The following is a 23,348-nucleotide window of genomic DNA, read 5'->3' as shown; positions in this document are numbered from 1 at the left end:
GAGGACATTTTGGCCGGTCCTCACTTTTTGAGACACCTTAAAATCACATTTTGAGGGTTAAGACTTGGTTTTAGAGTTATGGTTAGAATTAGGTTTAGGTTAAGGTTAGGGTCAGGGTTAGGGTTAGGCACTCAGTTGTGATGGTTAAGGTTAGGGTAAGGGGCTAGGGAATGCATTATGTCAATGAGTGTCCTCACAAAGATAGAAGTACAAGTATATGTGTGTGTGTGTGTGTGTGTGTGTGTGTGTGTGTGTGTGTGTGTGTGTGTGTGTGTGTGTGTTTTGGTAAATTAATGTATCATAAACCAATAATATAAAATAATCAAGTGCGTTTGTGCAGTGTGATTCTGATTAGCAACATTTCTCAAAAGACAACAAATGCAAATACCATCAAGGCAGCAGCTACCTTTGTCCAGCCGTCCCTCCAGCCTGTCCAGAAGACTCAGGCTCTTGTCCAGCTGCTCTTTGACCACCTCTCCCATGTAGTAGTCAACTTCGCTGGCCTCCAGCAGCTCCTTGAAGGCCTTGCTCAGCTCCTCCAGCTGCCGACGCTGCAGGGCTCCCAGTCTACGGCTCTCCTTGATCTGCTGCCTCAGTTGTGACAGCTCCCTGGCCTGTGACTGTACCAGGGAGTCCAGTCTGAAAAGACAGAATGAGGGCAAGGAGGGAACAAACACCAAAGTTGACGGCATGAGTCAAGATTTGATTTAGGACCACCGTGCAGCTTTTACTCAGCGTAAAAAAGAGCGTAACATTGATAATGCACTGAAAAAGACCTGGCAGGTGATGTAGAGCGGCTGCGGGTCTGTGGCAGCTGTTCACTTGTGCTTCTGTTCAGGGTCCTCTCTTTTTCCAGTTCCATATTCAGACGGCTGCTTTTATCCTTCATCGACTGGCTCTCCCCTTCCTTTTTCTCCCTTAGCTGTCCAGTTTTGTAGCTCCTATCCTGGCTATGGTCCTCCTTCTGTTTCCCTTCTTGTTCAGAGATGTTGGCAGCAAGGTCACTAGAGAGAGAATTCCTACGCAGAAGGTTTTGCATTTGGAGGATGAGTTTGGTCTGGTTTTCCAGCTGGGCTTTCAGTTCTCTGACTTGTGCCTGGAGCTGGAGAGGGTCCTCAGAAACACCGTACTCATCATAGACCTGCAGGCTTTTCAGACTGACCTGAAAAAAGATGTGAGGTTAATAAAATCCAAATATCAGTTTACGCTGATAGTTTGGGTTATATAGCTTTTAGAGCAGCTATTCCTCAGATACAGTAAAGAACAGGACAGAGCTGCTAATGTTAGCCCACACTGATATAGAAGTAGCATCCTGGGATATCATCATACTGTAGATCTGCTAGCTGTGAAAATAACTTTTTTTTAAAATATAACTTATAGCTCTAGAAACACGTTGTTAGTTATTGTGTTCCTTTGCCTTGACAGTAACGCTCACTTACTACAGTAGTAAGCTCGTGCTAATTATTGCAGCAGGTGTTTCAAGGAGACAAACACACTGTTTAATGCATTTCTTCCGCTTTAACATTTGTATTTTTGGTTTTGGAAAGGCTGAAAACTTAAAATACAGAATATATAAACATATCTATATCTATATACACTGCAGCCCTACACACACTGCTTAACTTGTGGAGAAATCCACAACCTGGCTGAACCTCTGCACCTAGTCACAGTTGCTGAGGTATGATTGGACAATCGTTGTTAAGCTGGGGGGTTTAGAGCACAATAGGTCGAATACCTTGGCTGAGCTGAGCGCTGGGGAGCTGGGGTATGGGGTGCTGGAGGTTGAGTCCAGGTTTTCAGTAGAGGAGAAGGTGGCCTGTTCATGTTTCAGCAGGGAAGGCAGGCTAGAGGCACTGCGACTAGGGTTCACACCGACCTCCAGATCTGGCAACATAAGGGACACAGTAACAGTCAAATAAGGAACAGAAAAACATCAGAAGTTGTGGAAAACAAAAGGTGACAGTGCCATGTGGAAATAAAATCACTTCTGTGAGTTTCCGTGCGTGAAACAAGAAATAAAAGTGAAAGGTTGATAAGTGCTGGAAAGACATTCCCAAACTTCAGAGTGGAAACATGCAAGAATTTGTCAATGCAGAATATTGACAGCCCATTCAAATTTGGGAATAGTGCCAAGAAACACCAGGTTAAAACCAGAAGAGAGACTGTGTGGTTATGAGACCCAAACAGAAAACATTTCTGAAGGTGAGAGACAGTGTTACAGTTGCCTTTGTTCAGTCCTCATGCAGACATAAAGAGAGAATCATCTATCCACATTTGAGATTAGTGTCCCCTCAGCAGACAGACATGCAGAGTCTGTCCAGAGGCCGTCTACCTGTGCTACTGCTCTCTTCCCTATCGTTCTCACTCTTGCCACTGGTTTCGTAACCCAGGTCCTGCAAATCCACCTGCACGCCTTTGTCATCCTGCTCCAGAGCTGGCATTGGAGGCAATATAGTTTAAGTTAGGAAGAAATCATTTAACATGTACAGAATCTTGTCTCTCTCCTTCATGGTCATCCTGATCAATCTGGATTCACAACGTGTTTAACTTTACACATGGTCACATAATTATTACAAACTTGAACTGCTGAAGCAAGCACCTCCGCATGTGTCATCTTACCTCTCCGTGCAGTTTCAGGGGAGGGTGTTTCAGTAAGAGCAGTGGCCAGTTTTGCCTCCAGGTTTTTACATGCTTTCTTCTTCTCCCTCAGTGCCTTATGGAGGGCCTCCAGCTGAGTCTGAACACTTGGTGGTAGTCCCTTGCCATCCTGCACTGTCCTGTGGGCCTCACTCTCCTCTCTCCGGCCCCTCTCTTCTTGTAGGGAAGCCTGCAACTCTGAAATCCTGTGGGAGAGATCACTGAAGACCTTGTAGAGGAGACAGAGATTTTGATGGAGCTCTCTGTGACATTGTCCCTTTGTTCCGGCTGAAGCGGTGGACTGAGTGCTGCTGGATTTGGCTGCTGGCTGGGTGGGTTCTCCCAGTTCTTCCCTCTCCTGCAGGGCTCTCTGAAGTTTGTCTAAATTTATCTGCAGATTAGTGCTGATCTCTGATGATCTAGCAGAAGTCAAAGAGCCAGGATTTGTACAGTGTTCTGCTAGAGAGGCAACAGCAGACTCTGTTGCACCAAGGCAGTTCATTAGAACTTTGGTCATCTCCTGATTTAGATGACTAGCATCATCCAATCTTCCCATTGCTCCATGGTGTTGCTCTGACTCCTTTTCTGCTGCTATCTGCCTTGAACATTTACCATCCTTGGCAGCACTATTACTGTTGTAGCCCTCCTGTGCAGCAGTGTCTGCAGCTCTCAGTTTTTCCTGCAGCTCTGCATTGAGCCTGTTCTGCTCCCATAGTGCCTCCTGCAAAGAGTTTGCATGTCGTTGCAACTCCTGCATAGCATCGTCACTGTGTCCAGAAACACCTCTTGGGCTCTCTCTGTTTGAAAATGCATCCACTTGCTGCAAGGTGTCCTTTATCTTTAAGCAAAGATCACTGATTTCTGGCTTCTTTTCTTGGCTGTCAGAAGAGGTGATGGCTTTCTCTGCCATGTTCAGAAGCTCTGTAAGCTGGTTGATGAGCTCCTCCTTGTCCTGGAGGGCTTTCTGCAGCTCCATGCATCTGCTGTGTAGGGCAGCATCCAAACCTGCAGAACCTGGGCCCGAACTGGTGTGTGACCCATATCCTCCCTGGCTGTCCAGACTGCAGGCTGTCAGGTAAGCAATAGTGGATTCTGCAGCCTGTAAGGCCTCCACATACTGGCGATTAAGTTGCTCCTTTTCCTGAAGCTGAGCGTGGAGCTCTTCCCAATCAGCAAGCTGCTCACTGAGCTTGTTGATCAGGGCCTCTTTCTCCTGGCACTCCTGGTGGAGGAGCTCCAGCTGAGTGAAAAGAGCAGAGTCAGTCTGGGTGTTATCCAGTCTGTGTCCGGCTTCAGAGCCCTCGTCCGGTCCTACTAGACTGCCACTGCGGTGTGAATATCTAATTGTGGAAGAAGGGGAAGTGCTTTGCTGGAGTGATGCAGGGGAGTCAGATTCTTCATGCAATTGTTGGTCAGACCCATAGACATCATCCGAATGAAGTTGCTGAAGTGCGTCAGTTCTCACAGGCTGCCTGCTGCTGCTGGCTTCCACTCTCAGTCTTACAGGAACAGGAAGGCGAGATCTGACACCAGCCTGCAACGGAAATGAAGAGAACAGGACACAAAGAACAGCAGATATTGAGAACACTGACTTAGATTTCATGCAGACAGTCATGTGGTGCGTCTGTGTAACTACTGTATAAAACTAAAACCTACCCCTTGCTTTGTGACATCCTCTCTTCCATTCTTCCTGTGTGACTGGCTTGTAGTTTGTGGACTCTCCATCTCCTCTGCAGTGCTGACAATTACGTCTGTTGTGACAGGGGTCTCCCCATCTGACACCTCATTAGAGCTCTTCTCTCCCTTCTCCTTCGACTTCTTGACCTGAAGTGTTTCCATACTCTGCCTCAATTCAGCCTGTCCATCACTGCTGTTCCCTGAGGCATCCGTGCTCTCTTTCTCTTTACACTCAGTAGATTTTTGTTCTTTCAGGAGACCCCGCAGCTCCACATTTTCTGCATTAAGTCTGAGCAGCGTCTCTCTGCAATAATAGAAATGTGATTAGTTTACAGAGTTTTACATTGAAAATAAGGAGTATCTGGACACTGCTGAAGACAAAAACTCACCTAAGGTGTGAGACTGATGTAGCCCCACACTCAGTCAGCAGGGATTTAAGTGCCATTACATCTCTGTTCTTCTCCCTAGAATCTCTCTCTCCAGTGTCCAAAGTGTTGTTGCCAGACTGAGCGTGCTCTCTACTCTGGCCAAGGCCACTGTCCATACTCTCATCACCCAACAACTTCCCAGACACCATCTAAAAACAACATGGTTCAGAAATATGATTTAAAGTTTCAAAAGCTCTTCAAAGTTTAATAAATGCTCATCTCTGTCATACCTGTCCTAGTTTGATGTCTGTCTGGCTCTCTTTATCCCTACCAGGGTGATGCATCCTGTCACTGTGAGCCACAGGCTGTGTCTCCGGCGTCTTCTCTAGCTGCTAGAGTAATGGGATGGGAGGCGAGTATGACACACATGGCTCGGTAAAAGAAAAACTTAATGAGGGAACAGAATCCATAAAACACTGCACAGCAACAGCAGAATGGCGTGACGTGTCTAATGTGGCATGGCGAAGAGAGACCATTTCATGGGACACAGAGATAAAAAAAACAGGGAGTGGTTAGGAGAGGTGAAGGACAGAAAAAGAGGGTATCTTCTACTATACAGACAGGAAACACACTTGTTAGAGAAATAAGACACATAGTTCCACAAAGTAAAGAGACATTAGTAACAGGCTAGACAGAGCAGAGGTCAAGATGTAGGTTCAAAGGTTAGACAGGAGCTACTAAAGGTGGATGTTAGACAATGACTCAGACATGATTTATCAAGTAATTTCTAAATGTGGACATACTGTACAAATATATTGCTGAGAAATTACAAAAAAAGTGTAAGGTTTAGGAAATTAACTTTGATGCCTCAACTCCCTCCATGTACTGCTGTCTTTTGTGTCTTCTAACCTGTTTCCAGGGGCTACTGCTGGCCACGTCTTTGTCTTCCTTGTTGTAAGCCTCACGTTCTGACTTCTCCAATAGTGACAGTCGGCCCTGCAATTCGTTGTTCAAAGTCTGCAGTTTGTTAACACAGTCCTGCAACTCCAGCACCTAAAGCACAGAAGCACATTTATTTTTATTCATGTCTGTCTTCCTGCTAAGTGTTAAGGGTTTTGGTGACAGATGTGGCCAACTAATTAACATTGTAGATACTATTAATTACTTATACAAGAACATATATTTATATAATAATAAAGAACAACACTTGAACATTTTTTTTTTAAAAGATTTATGAGTTTGAAAAGGAATTTACCTTCTGCTTCAGCTCTTGTGGAGAGAGTAGAGATAAGCTGTCATCCTGCTCCTCTCCCACACATATACTCATGTAGGAAGTCTGATCACCAATGAAACTCAAAGTGTCACCTGAAGCACAGAAAAAAATATTATGGTCACAAAAAGGATCCCATCTGCTGAAACTGCTGCTGGACACATTGGAATGTAAAATCTGGGTATTTATTCTGGTCGTACCACCATCATTGGCCCCACCAACCCCTCCTCCGCGGTTCTGGATGGCTCCTAAGCGAGCCTGCAGAGAGGCATTCCAGCGCTGTGCATCCTCGAGCTGATGTCTCATGCTCTCGAGCTCTTTAGGATCAATGTGGTCCATACCTGAGGAGACACACAGATGGTTACCCACAGCCATGTCTCTGCATGACACGAAAGTACCAATGTTAGAGTGCAATAAAGATATTTTCAGAATAGTTAAATCAGAATGTTTTCACTCTGATGATCCACATGTTGTACCATCTCTAGTTAAAATTTTGTGTGACTTTGTATTGCAGAATTTTTTCACAGCAATAAAAAAACCCTGGCAAACTGGTCCAGAAGCACAGATATTATATAAGACTAATAAGATATTATATAAGACTATATTTTATGATAGATATTAGATATATATCTACATATATCATATAGATATTATATGACTGACCAAATTCAATGTAAAAAACAAAAAAATCTAATGTTACTTTTCATCTGTGAATGAATGTAAACTAAACAGGTTGATTTGCTTTTAGGGGAATATGTTTTGTGATTTAATTTTATGAATCTTGACAGTCAGGTAAGCTTGTAGTGGAATTGAATTACCTAAAAGGCTGCAGTGTGTAAACATATACACACACACACACATATAATGTAAAAATATAATCACTGTTTTTATGCGTTAACCTACATATAGCACGCATGTATATATGCAAATTATAATGATTATATAACCAAAACAAGCAATATAAACCTCGTCAGTGGTAATTACTGTAGCTACATCTATTTGGCATTCAATGTGAATGTGAGCCACAGGCCTGTTACTTACAGCTGACCTATTTATACACCTGGCCCTGTTTAGAAAGGGGAGGGGAATGAGCATGCACTTGACATGCACACAGGCGAAAGCACACATGCATGTGGACAGACACTGAAGTAATTTGGCTTAGACGACTACCTGAACGTACAGTGACACTTTTAATCAGCCTCAGAGCTGCGTCCTGATGTCACACTACATCCAAAGCACTAACTACATTAGCTATGTGATGTCATGAGACAATAACTTTAGTACTTTTTCTTATCATCAATTTCAGGGGAGCTAATCAATATTAGGATACTCTGTCATTCTATATCAGTATGAGAACATTTAACGCCATTCTTTAAGTTGTTATATAATGACTTGCTTATGCAACTGAATCTCAATCATGTCACAGATGGTTGGATTAATAACCAGATGGATGCTAGAGAAGTGATGCAGTCAACAGACAACCAAACGTTTTAATGGAAGAGTCAAAACAAGCAGACAGCATGTTAACAGTGAGAGACAGAGAGAAGTTAGGCCAACAGCAGCCTTTATTCACTTTTTTAATAAAGGACAGACAAAGTGGGAAACAGTGTGGATAAATGTGAAGCCTTTACATTTGAAGAGTGACAAAGAAAACAGACAGCAACAAAGACATGCAGATGAAGAGGTGATGATGTGAAGAACAGCAAACAGAAAGTGCACAAAGTAGAGGAGTGAAGGGGCCAGGTGTACATGCAGAATGAAGTGAGACATGGAGGACAGGAGGTATTATTGGAGTAAACACACTGAACAATGAGGACAGGTGTGTGTGTGTGTGTGTGTGTGTGTGTGTGTGTGTGTGTACACACTAGGAGCTATGGATATGTGTATTCCTGAACTATTGATTCCTAAGCATTCTACCAACTTCAGTCATAAACATGCTCTTTCCTTTTCTATTTTCTTTTTTGTTCCTCTCACTCCCCATTGTCATCTACCACCCAGTGTGTTTGCACTGCACCTTCTCTGAGTCTGGCTCTGTGTATCTCTCTCTCCAAGTCATCCCTCAGCTCCTCATTGGTTTTGATGCTCTCCTCTAGCTGCTGCCTGAGGAGCTGCACCGCTGTCAGCTCCAGCTGCAGAGCATGGAGACGCTGGGCGCTGCAAAACGCACATGCACACGGTCAAAGTTAGATTTATTCATCAATAAAATTAACCTAATCAACACAATCCTTTCATTTTCACTCATTCATTGCAATGATATTTTGTTACAGTGACCATCATCCCTACCTGTCCTGCTCCTTCACAGTCCTGACCAGGCTAGAGTAGAGCTGTTGCTCAGCTCGCAGGGCTTTGTTCAGAGCGTCATGCTCCTGTTGCAAGGCTATAAGGTTGGGCAAAGCCTTAAGGGAGACAGAAAATAAAAGTGCAATGATCTTAATGTCAAAGCATTAAGTATAAAATATCTCATTTTCTGTTTTTACTTCATTCAGCAAAAAAGCATGTAAAGCTTATTTACTTCCTGCTGGCTGTCTCCACCAATCATGGTTCTCTCTCTTTGTGGGAGCCCGGGGAATGATCTTTCCATATCAGAGCCAATGACCTGATCCTGGGTATGATCAGCCCGACTGTCCCCTCTCTGACCGAGCCGCTCGTGAAGAACCTGCTCAGAGACAAAAACAAAACACGAGAAATCAGACTGCTGCAGGAGAGGCAATGGAGTTCAAATGCAATCAGAAGAAAAGCTCCTTATCCAAAGCTGCTGTGTTTGAGTCTGTGAATGGGGGGGTCCTTACACTGATAATCTCATCCTTGGTCTTCAGAGTGGCAGTCAGTGACTCAATATTAGCAGCCTGACCTTCGTTGCGACCCTCCAGCTCAGATAGCAATGACTGCAGCTCTGCCAGTGAAATCTGGATGAAGAAAATAATGTAGGGGATTACACAAAAAGACACTTGTTTGCAACAAAGTCCAGATCGTAGATATAATTACACGCTTATAACCAAGTGACCTTCAGTTCATTCTCCCCCTTCAGAGCTTTGTTCAGTGCCTCAGTTTTCTGTGCTAGTTCCTTCTTCAGGATGACGACTGTCTTCTTGGAGAGTGGAATGTTCTCCACATTATCCTCACTATTCCTCCTGGACAGCTCAGCTTCAGTGCAGACAAAATAGAATCAGATGTGGGACTGACATGTATTCGAACTTATAAATATCCAGTCAGCAGGTTTAAAAGGTCTAAAGGTCTTACCTTCCCTCTCGTCCAACTTCTCCTGCATGATCTGGATAGTTTGTCTGAGCTCCAACACATGATCTGGCTCCTCCTTCTGCCTCATCTCTGCCAGAAACTGGTCCCTCTCCTGACCACACTGGAGAAGCTTCTGCAAAATTATGAAAGTATAAAGTCTGTTCACTCAGACATATAAAACTAGTACCTTAAACTCCAAAAATAAAACCAGGTTTCAGGTAGGCCATAAAGTAATTTGACATCAGAATGGAGGAAAGGAGTATGTGTTATTCTCTTTGGGAGTTTTAATTTCCTTTCTTTGTTTGACTTCTAAGTCAAGCACATTTTACAGCTGAGTGACTGTACTGTATCCCAGAGGAACTCACGTTGATGAGGCTGTCTTTTTCAGCGAGCAGGGCTCTGAGATCTGCAGTCTCTAAACAACCCTCCTGGGCTGTTATGGAGCTTTGCTTCTCAGCACTGGCAAGCTGCTGCTGCCTGTCAGACAGCTGCTTCTTCAGTTCCTGAATCTCTTGAGTACGCTCAGACAACATGCGGTTGTAGCGCTCAGCAGAGTCCTGGACAGACAAACGAGCAGATAAAAGCAATGAGAGGCTGAGTGAGTACATTTATGGGTAGTAAATTTAGTTCCTCCAAATGAATCAGAGACTACTAAAAATGTTTTCATGATTAAATGCTGACCTTGAGAAGTTGGTCCTTGCTGCTAATTGTAGCCAGCAGTCCCTCCACAGCGCTCTCATTGTCAGCAACCACCCTTTCCCTGGCCTTCACCGCCTCAGCCAACATAGCCTCTGTGACCTTTAACCTCTGGCCCATCTGTTCGGCAAGGTCACGTGCATGAGTCTGTGACTGGCTCAGCATTGATTTGGCCATTTCCTACAAACGTAGTCAGAGTTAGGAAAATCTTCCTCACACAAACATCTAATAATGGTGAAAACCCCCCACAAGCACATCTGGAACATATCTGAATATATAAAGGGTGTGTGAGGGTGAGCATTTGTTAACTAACATCCATGTCCTTTGTCTTGCCCTCCAGTGAGAGCTGTAGCTGGCTGATGATGGAGTCCTTCTCCCTCAGTGATCTGTTCAGGTTATCTTCTACATCTTGCTTAGCTCTCTGCAGGTTTTTTAGCGTGTTTGCAAGATGCTGCAGCTCCACATCCTTCTCCTTGATCAGACTGTCAAAGCTCTAGAAGGAGAGAAATGGGCAGAAAGATGCATCAAATTAAAGTCCCAAAACTACTTCATTTCATACAAAGACAAAAGGCAAATTTTTGGCTTCAGTTTTTGATTTTTTTTAAGGTGATAGCTACTCACATTGATGGTTTCCTCATTGTGAGATAGCAAGTTATTCAGCCTTTCCAGGTCTCTTTCTTTCTCCCTTAGAGACAGCTGCAGCTGGTGAATCACATTGTCTTTCTCCTCTATGGCAGCAAACTTCTCATCCAGCGCTTGCTGTGAGAAAGCAAACAGAACAATGTCAGAATCAAATTATAATCACCATGGTGAGAAGATTACACAGAAGGAATGCACACCTCCAGGGCCTTCTCCTTTTCCTTCAGTCTTTGCCGCAGCTTGGAAAGCACATTATCATTTCCCCCTGGGCTTTTGCTTTGCTCAAAGTCTCTGACCATGTTTATGTACTCCTGATGAACACAAAGGGAAAATAATGTAAAAACTCATTGAATATATCCAATACTGGCTTTTCAATGAAAAAAAAAAACATTAATACACACAAAAAGATTTTATATACAGATTCTAGACCAAATTATGTTTAATGTTGTTGTGTCACCTGTAGCTGCTGCTCTTTATCAGCCAGGGTGGATGTGAGCCGCTGGATGGTGACCTCATGGGCCTGCAGTTTCCTTTTGGTTTGATCCAGCAGCTCCTGGTACTGCTGCTCCAGAGCGCTCTCCCTCTCCCCGATCTCACCACCTAGCTTCTTCAGCTGATTGTTCAGATCCTGGAGGGGGAAATTAAAACGCTGTCACACAGAAGCTCGTATCTGCATGGAAGCAGGTAGCTAAAAAGTGGATTTAGACTAAAGTGAAATATTCTCCTGACAACTACTGTCCTCCTGCTGTCTTACATTCAGGGCCTTGTCTCCTTTCTTCTTCTGCTGTTGTAGGTCCTCCAGTTCCACCTCCAGCTGGTCCTTTGTCTGCTGCAAGTCAGCCAGCTCTTGTTCCTTCCTGTCCAGGGCACGCTGTAGCTTTTGGGCTTCAAGCACCTTTGCATGGTGTTCCCCCTGGAGTTGGGCCAGCTCTGTCTGCTTTGCCATTAATAGGTTTTGGTGTTCCTCTACTCCCTGGGGAAGATATACAAGAAATATTTATCTATACAGAGAGTGCAATTTGAATTTGCCAATAAGAGAGATAATAAGTACTCCACTCTCTTTAATGTTTTTAAACATTCAGTTCCTAACCTCTTATATAGCATAAGAACACACACAGAGCAAGGGGTTAGTAATAACATTTACGTTATTACACAGAGTCAATGTTTGGCTCTCGATAACAAGGTGCAGAGCTTGCCTGGTATTTCTGCAGTTGGGCTTTATGTGCCGCCTCTCTAGCCTTGGCCAAAGCATCATCCCTGTCCTCAATCTCATGACACAGTTCTGCAATCTGTGCAATACACAGAGAAAGACAGACAGGTTGGAGCATTGCATAATGCAGACTAGTGAGACCACAGACAGGTGAAGTCTTGTCACATTTAATAACAGCCATTACAATGACCACAACAAATTAAATTTGTGAAAATAGCATCAATCTTACCTCTTTTTCCTTTTCTTTGAGGACCTGACTCAGCCCCTGGATTGTTTTGTCCCGCTTCAGAGCGTTTTTCTTCTCTGAGTTGAGTTCATTCTCCTTCTCCTCCAACTTCCCTGACAGGGTCTGTTTAAAATGCATAAAATTAGGATCTTATAAAAATAAAAGTAACCTCTCTATTCAATTCAAAAATTCATTTGTTAAAATGAAACAATTAGACAGTATACCTTGTTCTGATTCTGGGTATCCTCCAAAGTTTTTGTCAGGTTCTCATTGGTGTTCTTTGTCTGTGTGAGCTCTTCAGTCAGGTGCTTATTGACGGACTCCAATTGGCTAACCTCACTCTTCTTCTAAGCAAATCCAGAGAGCACACAAACACAGAAGGGGAAAGGGAAACTGAATTAATACTTGCGTGTATGTTTAGCAACAAAGCTGCTGTCTGTTACCATTACCATGACCAGAACTACCTCCACTCTGACTGAGGTGTATTCATCATCAAATTCCTCTGTAAGGTCGTGCAGAGACTTCCATTCTGCCTCTCTATGTCTGCGCTTGGCTCGGGGATTGACATGACCAGTACTTAACCTCTTCAGGACAGGGATGCGGCTCCCTGCAGGGGCAGAGACTTGTTGCTTGAAAATGCAGCGCAGGAGCTGGATCAAGTCAGAGATCACAGACGGCTGACTTGAGGAGCTGTGGAGCAGTGCTCTGGCCTGAACATTTCCTCCTGGGTCACCAGTGGTACCATGTCTGGCAACAAACACCTTGGGCTCTCTGAGTTTTAGTTTGGGTGGAGGGTCTGGAGGAGTGTCTGAGGAAACCTCTCGATTCAGGGACTGCAGGGATGTGGAAAGACCTTTGAATCCGGGTCTAGGCAGTGTGCCCTTACGTTGGACCAGGTCTAAGTACATGCTCTGTGAACGCTGACGTGTGCCTCGGAGACCAAAGCTCTTCATAGAGCCTTCAAGCCATGCCCCTGATCCAAGCCTGCTGCTCCTGAGGCCTGAGCGACCAAGGAATCCCTCTCTATTAACAATTCTATCCAGACTCACACACCTTCTCATGCGATTCTCCAAGTGACCACTTCCAATATCCCTGAACTGCTGTCCTTCAGAGGAAAGCTGACATACAACCTCATCTTCAGGACTGCCCACCTCACTGGACCTGGGTGGAGTCTTGCAGCTGGAGCTCTCCCTGTCATTCTTGTCCGAGTTTGGGTTGTTTTTGTTGTAGATGTGAACGATGCACTGGATCAGCTGTTCTTTCTCCGCCTGCAGCTTCTGGATCTGACTGTTGTGTTCATCCTGCAGCTGGCTGATGTTAACATCACATTGCATCACCTTCTCCAACTGGAAAACACATTTCCCACAGAGGAACTCTCCACGACCATCACGAGTCACCTCCCAGCCCAGCACATGGGACAAGATGATCTGTAGCTTCCTCTGTGCTGATGGGCTGAAGATCCAGCGACACTGGCTGCCGACCAGACGAACACCACATATACGACACGGGTCCCTCATGGCACCTTATATCCTTCACACTTTCCCACTTAATACAAGTCCAAAAAGCCTCTCATTGAGATACAAACTGTCCAGTGACCTAACGGTCGTCAGCCTGCCAGCCATGGAGGAGACATCTATCATTTTCTCTCAGTGCATCAGCCTCTCACTGAAGCACAGAGTGCAGAGCGCTGTAAGCCCTAAGCCTTTGGTAATCCCTGCTCCCGCCTCTATTCCACTCTCCCCCACAAATTCAATCAGATCAAATCCTCTAGGACCGCTGCAGTGATCTGTGTTAGGGCCAGTGCCAGACCATCTCTAGAAAGCCTACTCCTGAATGCCTTCATGAGGACATCAGGTATGAAGGTCAGCTCCACACAGGTCTCTCTCCAGGGGACTGGTAAAGATTGTAGCAACCAGTCATTCCAGATAGACATATAATCCATCCGGACAGGGAGTGCATCTAAAATCATCTTTAAATTTAGAGGAAGTGTTTTCAGGCAACCATAGCTGTCTCACATTCCATTACACCTCTGTCACAGAGAAGCTGTTGGAAGTCATGTCATGCCCAAGAACATTCCTGGTAGACACATTTTCCCCAGTCTTCAAAATCCTTTGCATTACATGCCGCAAAGTCTTTTGTTTCCTCAGATCTGACAAACATTAATAAGTTGCACTGTTGTGTTGTCTTTAATAAAGAAGGATGGCCATAAATAACTCTCAGAGGAACTGTCTCCAGACAGCATGGTAATCCAGTCTTAACACCGTGACCTGAGTCCAGACGGCAAGGCCTGATGAAGACCCATGGACACTGCCCAACTAACAGCTTTCTACTGTGAACATTGGCTACGCAGAACTTTCACCAATAGCCTACATAACACTTTGATGACCATTTTCAGAGTGCACTGCAAAATGCCCATTGTGCATTTTCTAAAGTGACTATGAAACTTTGAGATACATCATATGAGCCCAATCAGAGTTCGCATTTAATAAGTGTATGTCATAATATTCAGCCTCTAGACCCACAGAATGTAATGTAACTGATAAAAAGAATACAAAGACAGAGATAAAAGAATTACTTAAAATATTCCATTGCAGGTTTACTAAAGGATTATGGGATACTGACAGATTACTCTAAACGTTACAAACAATGTCTAATGTCAGGCAAAACAAGCGATCATCAAGGAGCACCAGCAGAGACGATTCTTACTGCTCCATACTCCCTCCTTTACCAAGTACTGATAATGATGCAAGCTTCCTTTTGAGAAACCAACATTTGACAACACATTAAAGCCTCATGATTACCATAGGAAAGCAACAGCACCCTGTCAGCTTACTGAGGCATGGAACAAAAATAAAACTGCACCAGGAGGCACACAGTGAAAAACAAGAAAGTCATAAAGCATGGAGAACTTTTGTCAACAGAAAGACACAGACAATCCTCTGAAGTTGACACCGCCTACTCTGGCACAGAATACAATCTGACCTATGGTCATGTGTTGGCCTTTGAATGTTTGGGTTTGAACAGTATCCAACATTAATGCACTTCTGAATGAGTTAGCTTTTTGGTTTGAGGCAAGAAAGATATGATAGTGACTGAGATAAAAAGTCTCCCAGCGGGAATGACTGAAACAACCAAGATCTTAATAAAAACAAGAAATTGACTGGTGGAAAAAAGCCAAAAAAAGCAGAGTCTAAGTGGTTGGCCAGAGGTCAGGATCACTATGCAGTAGTACTTTATAGCACAACACACGGATTCAGAGAGGAAGTATCCAAATGACACCAACCTGAGGGTCCGGCTGCCTTTTGTCCTTCTCGCTATGTAGCTCGTCCTTCAGTGCCTGAAGGTAGAAAGTCAAAGGTCACTCGGATGGCTTTTTATATTTCAATCAGTGCTAAATTTAGTGACTGGAATAGAAGTGGCAATTAAAATACATTTTTCTGAATGGGCTGTATTTACTTTCAAAGCATGAAAGTTTTGACTTAAACTTTTTGTGGCTCTGTTGAATGAAAATAATTTGGTGAGTTTTGGCATAATTACAGAGGGAAATTCTAAATCTTTATCAAGGAATGAAAGTTGTACCTCAAGTTCCTGATCTTTCTTGGCGATGAGATCAGAGAGCTGTTTAACATAATCAGCTGACGGTGCATCAGTCTGTTGGTCTGCACTTTTCTTCTGTTGGATCAAAGCTTCCTGGTTCTTTAAAGTGATCTTGAGCTGCTCTATAATACTGGCGTGAGCAAAGAAAAATGTGGAAACACTTAGCTCTTAATACAAGAAAAAACATTAATGAATGTGTCTTTGCTCATCTCTTATGTCCCTACTTGTCTTTCTCCTGCAGGGTCTGTTGCAGATCGTGCACTGGGACAGGGGTGAAGGTGCTTGGTGGACCCAGGGCTTGGAGCTGCTTTTCCATGTTAATATTCTTACGCTTTTCCTGTTCAGCAATGGCTGCCATCTTCTCGACCTCTTCCTCTGCTGTTCGCAAAGACTGACAAGAGGCAAAAACACCAAGTGAGACATCTTCTGAAGTAATGCTCACCAACATTGTTATGAGTGTCCAACCCTGGAGAACTTTTTACTGTGCTGCATACTGGAATACCAGATACTAGGTCCTATTACATCACAGTGTGGACAAATTTTCCTCTGCAGATTGTGCTCACCAACAAAAGTGAACATAAGACTAGGCAATGGTGTTAATTCAAGGAAAGAAATAATGGAAACTAGCAATTTAGTTAATATGACCAGTCAAATGATCTAAAGCAGGGACCTGGGCAATGATGACTTTGGAGAGACAACACAAAAACTTAAGACTAATTGTAGTGTTCATTAGGGTGAAACATTTTTTTGGTTCACCTGTTCCAGGTCAGCTATCCTCTTGTTAAATGCGTCTCGAAGTGAATCCATCTCTCTCTGGGCTTGCTCCCTCACACGCTGGGGTTCTCCTGATTCTCGACCAGCTAGACTCTCCAGCGCTTTCCTAAAAAAACATTCAAAAGGAGATTAGGTTAGTGTGGACATACATTTTCATCGCTAGGGTTCTATAACATCTAGCTGCAAACTAAAATGACAGCAAAGGTGAACCTAGCCGACACTGAACTTCAACACAGTAGGACTGTATAGGGATCAATACTTACGATGCAGACACAAGTAGCTCCTGTTTCTCTGCCAGTTCCCTCTTCATAGACTCCAACTCCACTTTCAGCTCAATATTCTATAAACAGAAAACATTTGGTCCATTATAGCACAAGTCACACATCTGGAGTCATCATAAAAACACTGGCACAAACGGTTAAAAGATATTATAGAGATTCTTGAGTTGCACTGTTACTTAATATGACCAATTCAATAAACCTCAAGGTTTCTTTTGGAGTGTGTACATAAAGATAATTCTTTCTTACATGACACTTCACTTCTCAAATTCACTGGAAAAAAGAGAAGATCAGAAACACAAGTGACCCTAATGAGATTCCAATGGGCTTACATCTCACTCCAAAAAACCAACAACAATGAAAAGGCAAGACGGCTGTTCTAAGATCATAAAAGTGGGATTTTAGTTGAACAAAACCCAGCTGTTGTTGTGGCTAAAGCTGTGATCTCATTTAGTCCTGGTAGGAAACGCTGAGTCACATGCAACATGAGGCAGTGGGGGGCAACATATATGCATGACAAAGACAAAGAGGCTTATGCACATTTTTGTATATTAAAGTAAATACAACACCGTTTTGAATATGTCCTCAGTTGAGTCGTCACATTTCTGCTGCATGCGCTCCTCCATGAAGTAAATGCGCAGCTTCAGGTTAAAGTTCTCTTTCTTCAGAGCTGTGATTTGCTGCAGATTAAAGCAACAAAAACATTTCAATAAATATCAGGAAAATAACTGAGCAATAAGACAGAAAAATAAAATAGAACAAAAATATTGAGTTAAAAAAAGTTAAAATTAAATGAAATCTTTCCTTTAGTTAAATCCAATGATAATAAAACAAGGTTAAGACAAATAATTTGGGTCAAAGAGTAACAGCACTGCAGCACTTAATCAATGGAGACAAGCAAGACGACATGTTTACATGGCAGAAAAGGCAATGTGTATGGTTATTGTTAAAATGAAGGGAGGCCTTCATGCCTGTATCTGTGTTTGGGTGTGTATGTGTGTGAAGTAGACTGTGCATCATTGTGCTCCAGGCTCAGAACAGCATACATCTGGTAATGGGGGTTGGGGTTGACCGTCAAAGGGAGGAGGTAGAAGTCTAGACCCCTCCATAAACCTCTAATCGTGCAGCCAGCCAGGCAGCACAAGCCAAAAATCTGAGCGTGCATTCCACTCAAATGCTGAAATATAGGCTTCAGCCCACCTCAGTCCTCCTCCTACAAACGCTCTTCATCACTAAATCTCCATAAATGGTCAGCACGGCTTGGTTTTAGTCAGTCTGGGGATCAGGTTTAATAAATCATAAGGGTGGTAGGGTAAAGCTGACTGCATAACCTCATACTTACAAGCTCAGTGTTTCAGTGTATTACATTCACATTAATAGGCAAATCGCAAAAAGTTATACAAGTTTCATACAAAATAAAACCATGATACAAATCACTCACATTCTCATAGTCCTTCATGGTGAGAGCTTTGATAGGTGACATCTTGTCAGGGAAGGTTGGAGCTGTAAAACAACAAAGTATTAGATGTTTACTCATTTGAGTCACATCTGCTGAACAATAGAGTCTCTCTGACCTAAAGAGCCCTCTCTGCTTACAAGAACAGTTATTACAAGAACTCATACTCTCAGCTCTCCTCAGTCTGTTTATCTTAGAGAGACGAAGAGAAAGAGAAAGTAGTCTTTTTTCACCGAAGACGCATCAGAGGTGAGACCATTCCTGGAGAACTGCCATGTTTAGACTGGCTGAAAGCAGCCCACAGCTGATCATGTAACACTCGTCAACAACACATTTCACAACACTGACTCCTGATTCATAGTTTGATGGCCTAACAGGAAAAGCTTCATCACCCTTCAAACTCACAGTATCAGTTGCTTGTAAATGTATATTTTATTTCCAAATTAGAGATTTTGCGTGCCTACGGTGCACGCTAATAAACATAAATCTAGATCTCACTTTAAAATCATTACTGTCTCAATTCTTGGATATAGTATAACTGATAGTACTGACAGAGTTACTGAAGCTCTAAACAAAAGTGAAAGACAGGTCGCTAGACAGCAGAAGGAGCAGCTGATGCTGCCTGCTGCCATGGATGGAAATGAGACCTTAGAGTTTATTCAAGTTCTATAATTAAGCTTGGGCCTTATTTCCCAAGTTTCTGCAGAAATCTGATAATATATCAAATATTGGCCCAAGCCTAATACATAAATACACAAAAGTATAGCTACAGAGGTATAAGACTACTGTAAAATCTCTGAAAACTGACAAATTTTTATCATCTCAGAAAATGTGAAAATGTGTATTTTCCAGATATTAAAAGATTTGTTAATGAGAACAATTTCACTTTTAGTTGAAAGATCCAATCATAACACCGCAATGGTCAGTCTTTGCCTGGATGTCTCTATGGCTTTATCCACACAGCTGACTTGACAGAAAGCCACAGATGCTGACCTATATCTATAAATTAGTTGCTTACTAGCTTGTGTGTATTGGTCCAACCCTGAGTATAAAGTGTATGACAGTGAATAAGAAATGGGATTAGCTAATTAAGATCATCCAGCCAATCCCTCATCACAGCTTTGGGGACATAACTGTGGGAGGAAACAGCAACGATTCAGCAGCAGTATTAATTAATACACAAGGGAGATTCACACCTGAGCAAGAAAAAGAACAGCCAGAGACAAAGGAAAGTCGCACTGTACCTGTCATGCTGTCTGTGGAATATTCTCCAGCATCTATGGAGTCTGTCAGTCTGCAGCTGGGGACAAAATCATCTTGTTAGTGATGCAGCCTAATCACTATGAATATTTAGAAAAAGAATCACAATTACATTCCAGCCACATTTAACATGACAATTCAGATTTTTAAACATCACAGGAACCAAAGCAAGCTCTGCTGCCTATCCCAGCTCATTGTATACACATACAGTGATTATTATGCTTTTTGAAAAACACAAATGCGAGTTCTTTATGCATTACTCACGCTGGCCAGTTCCACTGAGCCCTAAGGACACTCCAAAAATAGCTTAAGAATGACTCGCTACTTCATTTACATCCACTCTGGCAGAGCCTCTTCTCAGTGTGTGTGTATATCTGTGTGAGTGTGAGACCATGTGCCAGTGGCAGCCTAGCTCTCATGTTCAGAGAGACAGGAGGAGAGAAAAACAGACAAACCAGTGGACGGAGAAGGCTTTCATTGGTAGACAAGTAGACTACTGTAGCTCTGATCAGCTAAGCATCACACAGTGATGGGACAGTGGCGTCACTCACAGACACAGTACAATGCACCAAACATCAGCAGCACACATCTGGATCAAAATGACGCTAAAGGAAGATCAGCTACACTGAGACAACACAAACGTATCACTTGCACATATAATAATGCCAGTTATCAAACAAGAACAAATTTCTTCCTGCAAATCTGTTCTAAGAGGGAAATTACTAGCACAAACAAAAAACATGAACCATTTGAGTCCAAGCTCATGTTCCTCGACCCCGACCTTTGTGTCTAATAATATGATGTCCTGCATTGAATAACTTCCTCCCATACCTCCCCTGGCAGTGGAAGCACAGTGGCTCTGCTGCTTCTCTGGTATATTTCTCAGCAAAGATCTGCAGCTCCATATTTCTTTCTCTCTTTTTTGTCAACATATTGACAAGTTGAATGTTTTTGTGTATAGAACTTAGTAGATTGTTCTATATGTAAAATGATAAAATAATATTAGGGGATGTCTGTAAAAATTACATCTTTGTAAAACAAGTCTTGTTTTGTTTTGTTTTAATCATCACTTGAGACCTTTTTAAAACAGAAACATTTCTATTTGGTGTTTTATATTTCTATAGAAAATTAGATGAGTCAGACAAATATGACTCTTGGTCCATTTCGTCCTGTTTCAATCTTTTTCCTGGCTTTTTGTGACTCTTGGAACTCTGGGAACATCCTGGCTAGATTTACACTTTATTTATAGCTTCAATGGTGTCCAACTGCAAAAGTAAATCATAATGACACAGCTCTTTCCCTTCTCTGTTTTTCTTGAACACCCAGCACACTACAAAGTTAACCAACATGAATCTATATGTTACATACAATGCCAACTGAAAATAATTGGATTTGTGATTAGGTCCTTTAACGTAAAAGTGATCCAACATTCCCTGTGATTCCTCATGAAACAATAAAACATGGAGAACATGAGCACTAAGAGCACAATAATCCTCCACAAAATGCTGAGGGTCAGTAAAAACGTGTTGACAATTATTGCATCACTGAGGTTTCACATGCCAAGCAACCTCTTCCTGTGTTAATGGGGAGGAAGCACTCTAAAACAAAAGTCATGATAAGAGCATAGGCACTAAACATAAAAAAGTGAAACAACTTCCATAGCAACTGTCACAAATGAAACCCTCTGACATTAAAATACATCTCTGTCTGTGTTATAGATGAAGTCAGAGCTGCAGTTGTAGTAACCCCTCCAGCACCCAGTGGAAACAATGTAAGAGCCTGTAAACAGTGACTTCCTCTTTTTTCTCACTTTGTTCAGCTGCTAGTGACAAACATGAAAGCAGCTGACAAAAATATCGCTTACAGTAATTAATAAAACAACAACAATATGTGAGGCGACTCTCAGTGCGCAACATTGCCATATTTTTGAAACTAAGAGACTAACGTGAATCAGGTTTCAGAATTACCGAATAAGTAATTTACACCACACATATCAGCTAACATCTTGGATTACTGAGGCACGCTAACCACCTGGATGACCGTGTGTGCATAGAGCACAGCTGGGCTGGGAGATTTAAAGGGGGACAAACCAAGGACAGTACAAACTTAAACACAGAGATGGTATATAACTAGTTATTCAACGGAGCAGAAAGAGCTACGGACTAGCTATATTCAGCGGACACTATGCAGCAACAGCACTATATAAGCAGGGCTAATGTTGCACGGTTCACCTACCACAATCACACTCTTCTCTCATGTCACGGAGAGGACGCGGGGGGGAAAAAGAAGCCAAAACAGAACAAATATGACATGTTAACTCCACATTTTGTGCAAGGAGTGCAGGGAGACGTCGCTACTGCAGTCTGAACCCCGCTGAAAAACTGGCTCTGATTATTTCCGCTTTCTTTCACTCTCTGGATGACAGGTCAACAAGCCGACCTACAAAGGCGGTAATATCACAGCAACATCCAATGAGCTGAATATGATTTATAACGGTAATAACAAGTGGTAATGTGTGCATGACAGGCTTAATGTACCGATATCGACACAGCGGTCCTCTATATGAAGCATTGGGTCATTTCCCCAGGTCTGTTCTTAATTTATTGTCGGTTTTTTTGACTAAGTGAAACAAAAACTACTTTTCTTTTCAGGTAGAAATGCTCGCTGGTTTTAATAAAAGCATTTCGTAAGTGAAACCAACATTTTGCGTATTGTAAGAACATTATTTCCCATATAGTCAGTCAAATATGTTAATGCAGACACAAAATCAACCTGAGGATGACAGTTATCAACTTAACTCAGCTTACTATTAGTGAACCGGGGTAACCAGCGTTTCTTTGGTCAGTCCTTAATAAAAAAACAATACCAGAGATAGCTATTGCAACACGGTTTTAGATGTGAAACCAATGGTAGCCTACTCTAAATGTCAGGTAACCTAACGTTACTACCAGAGGAGAAATAAACAAAAGAGCCATTTCTGTTGAAACCTGACGTTATAAAAAAAAAAAACTACAGAATAAGCTTTATGTTGCTAATGACTGAAAATAAACGTAACGTAACTTAATTAAGTAAGACTGTACATCTAAGACACAACAACTTGAGTGGTTCTCCAGTTAATAGTCAAGGCCCCTGCAGCGGTAACCAGTCGCTGTTAGGATTAGTGTGTTAGCTGTAACGTACAGCAACGCTCTTACATGCTAGCGCTAGCTCGCTAGCTATTAGTGGTCGTTTTACCTTCCGTTGATGTCAACGGGGAGCGTCACATCGTCCCCCACGACAGAATCCATAACAGCGGTTCAGTTATTGTATGTTCTCGCCAGGACAAGGTGACATTTTAAGGACCAGACGCGGTGTAAACTTAAAGCGGGACGGGATTCAAAATAGTCCAGGCTACCGCCATCATGATATGGTAAACGTCACCACTGTGCACGTTGGAAACTGTTGCTACCTTCAGGCGGTGTAGGAAATGTTTAAACTTACGACTGAAACCATGCAGTAGATGCCTCATAAATGGTGAATATAACAACGTAAAGTTAAAATAACTCTGGATCCGTGCTATTATTATTTTAAGCACCATGTTGACATTTGTAAAAAAAATAAATAAATAAATTAAAAAAAAAAGCTCAAATATAAGATTATTGTTTACGTGGAAATTGATACATTCCCAGCAGCGGGAAAGGCAGCATAACACTGGGTGGACACTGGGACAAAGCGATTGGCCAAAACAAATACTTTGGGGAGGTTCATGAAGGATCAAAAATAAAGACTGTAATAATAATAAAGAATTTGCCTTTGGTTTCCAGCCATCTCTGACCACATACCTTTAAGGACAAAAGTTACGTATTTTTCATTCATAGGGCTCAATAATCATATCATTTTGACATATGAAGATTGTCACGTTAAGACATGTTCCAATTGTCACAAAACTGGCCCAAAACTGGAGGTTTGGCATAAATAGCCAGCATAATTACTGTTTACAAGAGACAGACATAGATTTGAGGAGGTCTTTAAGATGGACTGACT

The 23,348-nt window shown here is 42.6% G+C and overlaps 1 protein-coding gene across 3 annotated transcripts in view; it reads right to left on the bottom strand.

The window, feature by feature from the left end:
* Window positions 1-22,745, bottom strand: part of cdk5rap2 (CDK5 regulatory subunit associated protein 2) — a 31,866-nt gene extending 9,121 nt beyond the window's left edge. Inside the window, exons 1-37 of one of the 3 annotated variants that reach the window (XM_071466192.1) lie at window positions 22,560-22,581; window positions 21,561-21,572; window positions 19,310-19,365; window positions 18,051-18,112; window positions 17,179-17,289; window positions 16,595-16,671; window positions 16,314-16,437; window positions 15,782-15,948; window positions 15,540-15,687; window positions 15,244-15,297; window positions 12,185-12,307; window positions 11,964-12,083; window positions 11,721-11,813; window positions 11,279-11,497; window positions 10,982-11,152; window positions 10,725-10,835; window positions 10,507-10,644; window positions 10,199-10,378; window positions 9,871-10,065; window positions 9,555-9,746; window positions 9,193-9,322; window positions 8,957-9,096; window positions 8,742-8,858; window positions 8,465-8,608; window positions 8,236-8,348; window positions 7,967-8,106; window positions 6,153-6,293; window positions 5,938-6,047; window positions 5,592-5,735; window positions 4,973-5,074; window positions 4,704-4,891; window positions 4,294-4,618; window positions 2,620-4,171; window positions 2,333-2,434; window positions 1,736-1,884; window positions 777-1,162; window positions 389-639 (exon numbers count right to left, since the gene is read on the bottom strand). In XM_071466192.1, coding sequence (XP_071322293.1) covers window positions 389-639; window positions 777-1,162; window positions 1,736-1,884; window positions 2,333-2,434; window positions 2,620-4,171; window positions 4,294-4,618; window positions 4,704-4,891; window positions 4,973-5,074; window positions 5,592-5,735; window positions 5,938-6,047; window positions 6,153-6,293; window positions 7,967-8,106; window positions 8,236-8,348; window positions 8,465-8,608; window positions 8,742-8,858; window positions 8,957-9,096; window positions 9,193-9,322; window positions 9,555-9,746; window positions 9,871-10,065; window positions 10,199-10,378; window positions 10,507-10,644; window positions 10,725-10,835; window positions 10,982-11,152; window positions 11,279-11,497; window positions 11,721-11,813; window positions 11,964-12,083; window positions 12,185-12,307; window positions 15,244-15,297; window positions 15,540-15,687; window positions 15,782-15,948; window positions 16,314-16,437; window positions 16,595-16,671; window positions 17,179-17,289; window positions 18,051-18,112; window positions 19,310-19,316 — 6,526 coding nt within the window. In that variant the 5' untranslated portion in view covers window positions 19,317-19,365; window positions 21,561-21,572; window positions 22,560-22,581. Of the gene's footprint in view, window positions 1-388; window positions 640-776; window positions 1,163-1,735; window positions 1,885-2,332; window positions 2,435-2,619; window positions 4,172-4,293; window positions 4,619-4,703; window positions 4,892-4,972; window positions 5,075-5,591; window positions 5,736-5,937; window positions 6,048-6,152; window positions 6,294-7,966; window positions 8,107-8,235; window positions 8,349-8,464; window positions 8,609-8,741; window positions 8,859-8,956; window positions 9,097-9,192; window positions 9,323-9,554; window positions 9,747-9,870; window positions 10,066-10,198; window positions 10,379-10,506; window positions 10,645-10,724; window positions 10,836-10,981; window positions 11,153-11,278; window positions 11,498-11,720; window positions 11,814-11,963; window positions 12,084-12,184; window positions 12,308-15,243; window positions 15,298-15,539; window positions 15,688-15,781; window positions 15,949-16,313; window positions 16,438-16,594; window positions 16,672-17,178; window positions 17,290-18,050; window positions 18,113-19,309; window positions 19,366-21,560; window positions 21,573-22,559 lie in introns of all 3 variants that reach the window. The other 2 variants (XM_071466190.1, XM_071466191.1) reach the window with 2 other exon arrangements.
* Window positions 22,746-23,348: the final 603 nt, after the last annotated feature.

Source organism: Trachinotus anak, unplaced genomic scaffold (genome assembly GCF_046630095.1).
Source record: "Trachinotus anak isolate AG129_WGS33_773 ecotype Australia unplaced genomic scaffold, CSIRO_AGI_Tana_v1 ptg000028l, whole genome shotgun sequence".
Lineage (NCBI taxonomy): Eukaryota > Metazoa > Chordata > Actinopteri > Carangiformes > Carangidae > Trachinotus > Trachinotus anak.
The sequence above is the reverse complement of the archived record's forward strand: the minus strand, read 5'-3'. Positions and strand labels throughout refer to the sequence as shown.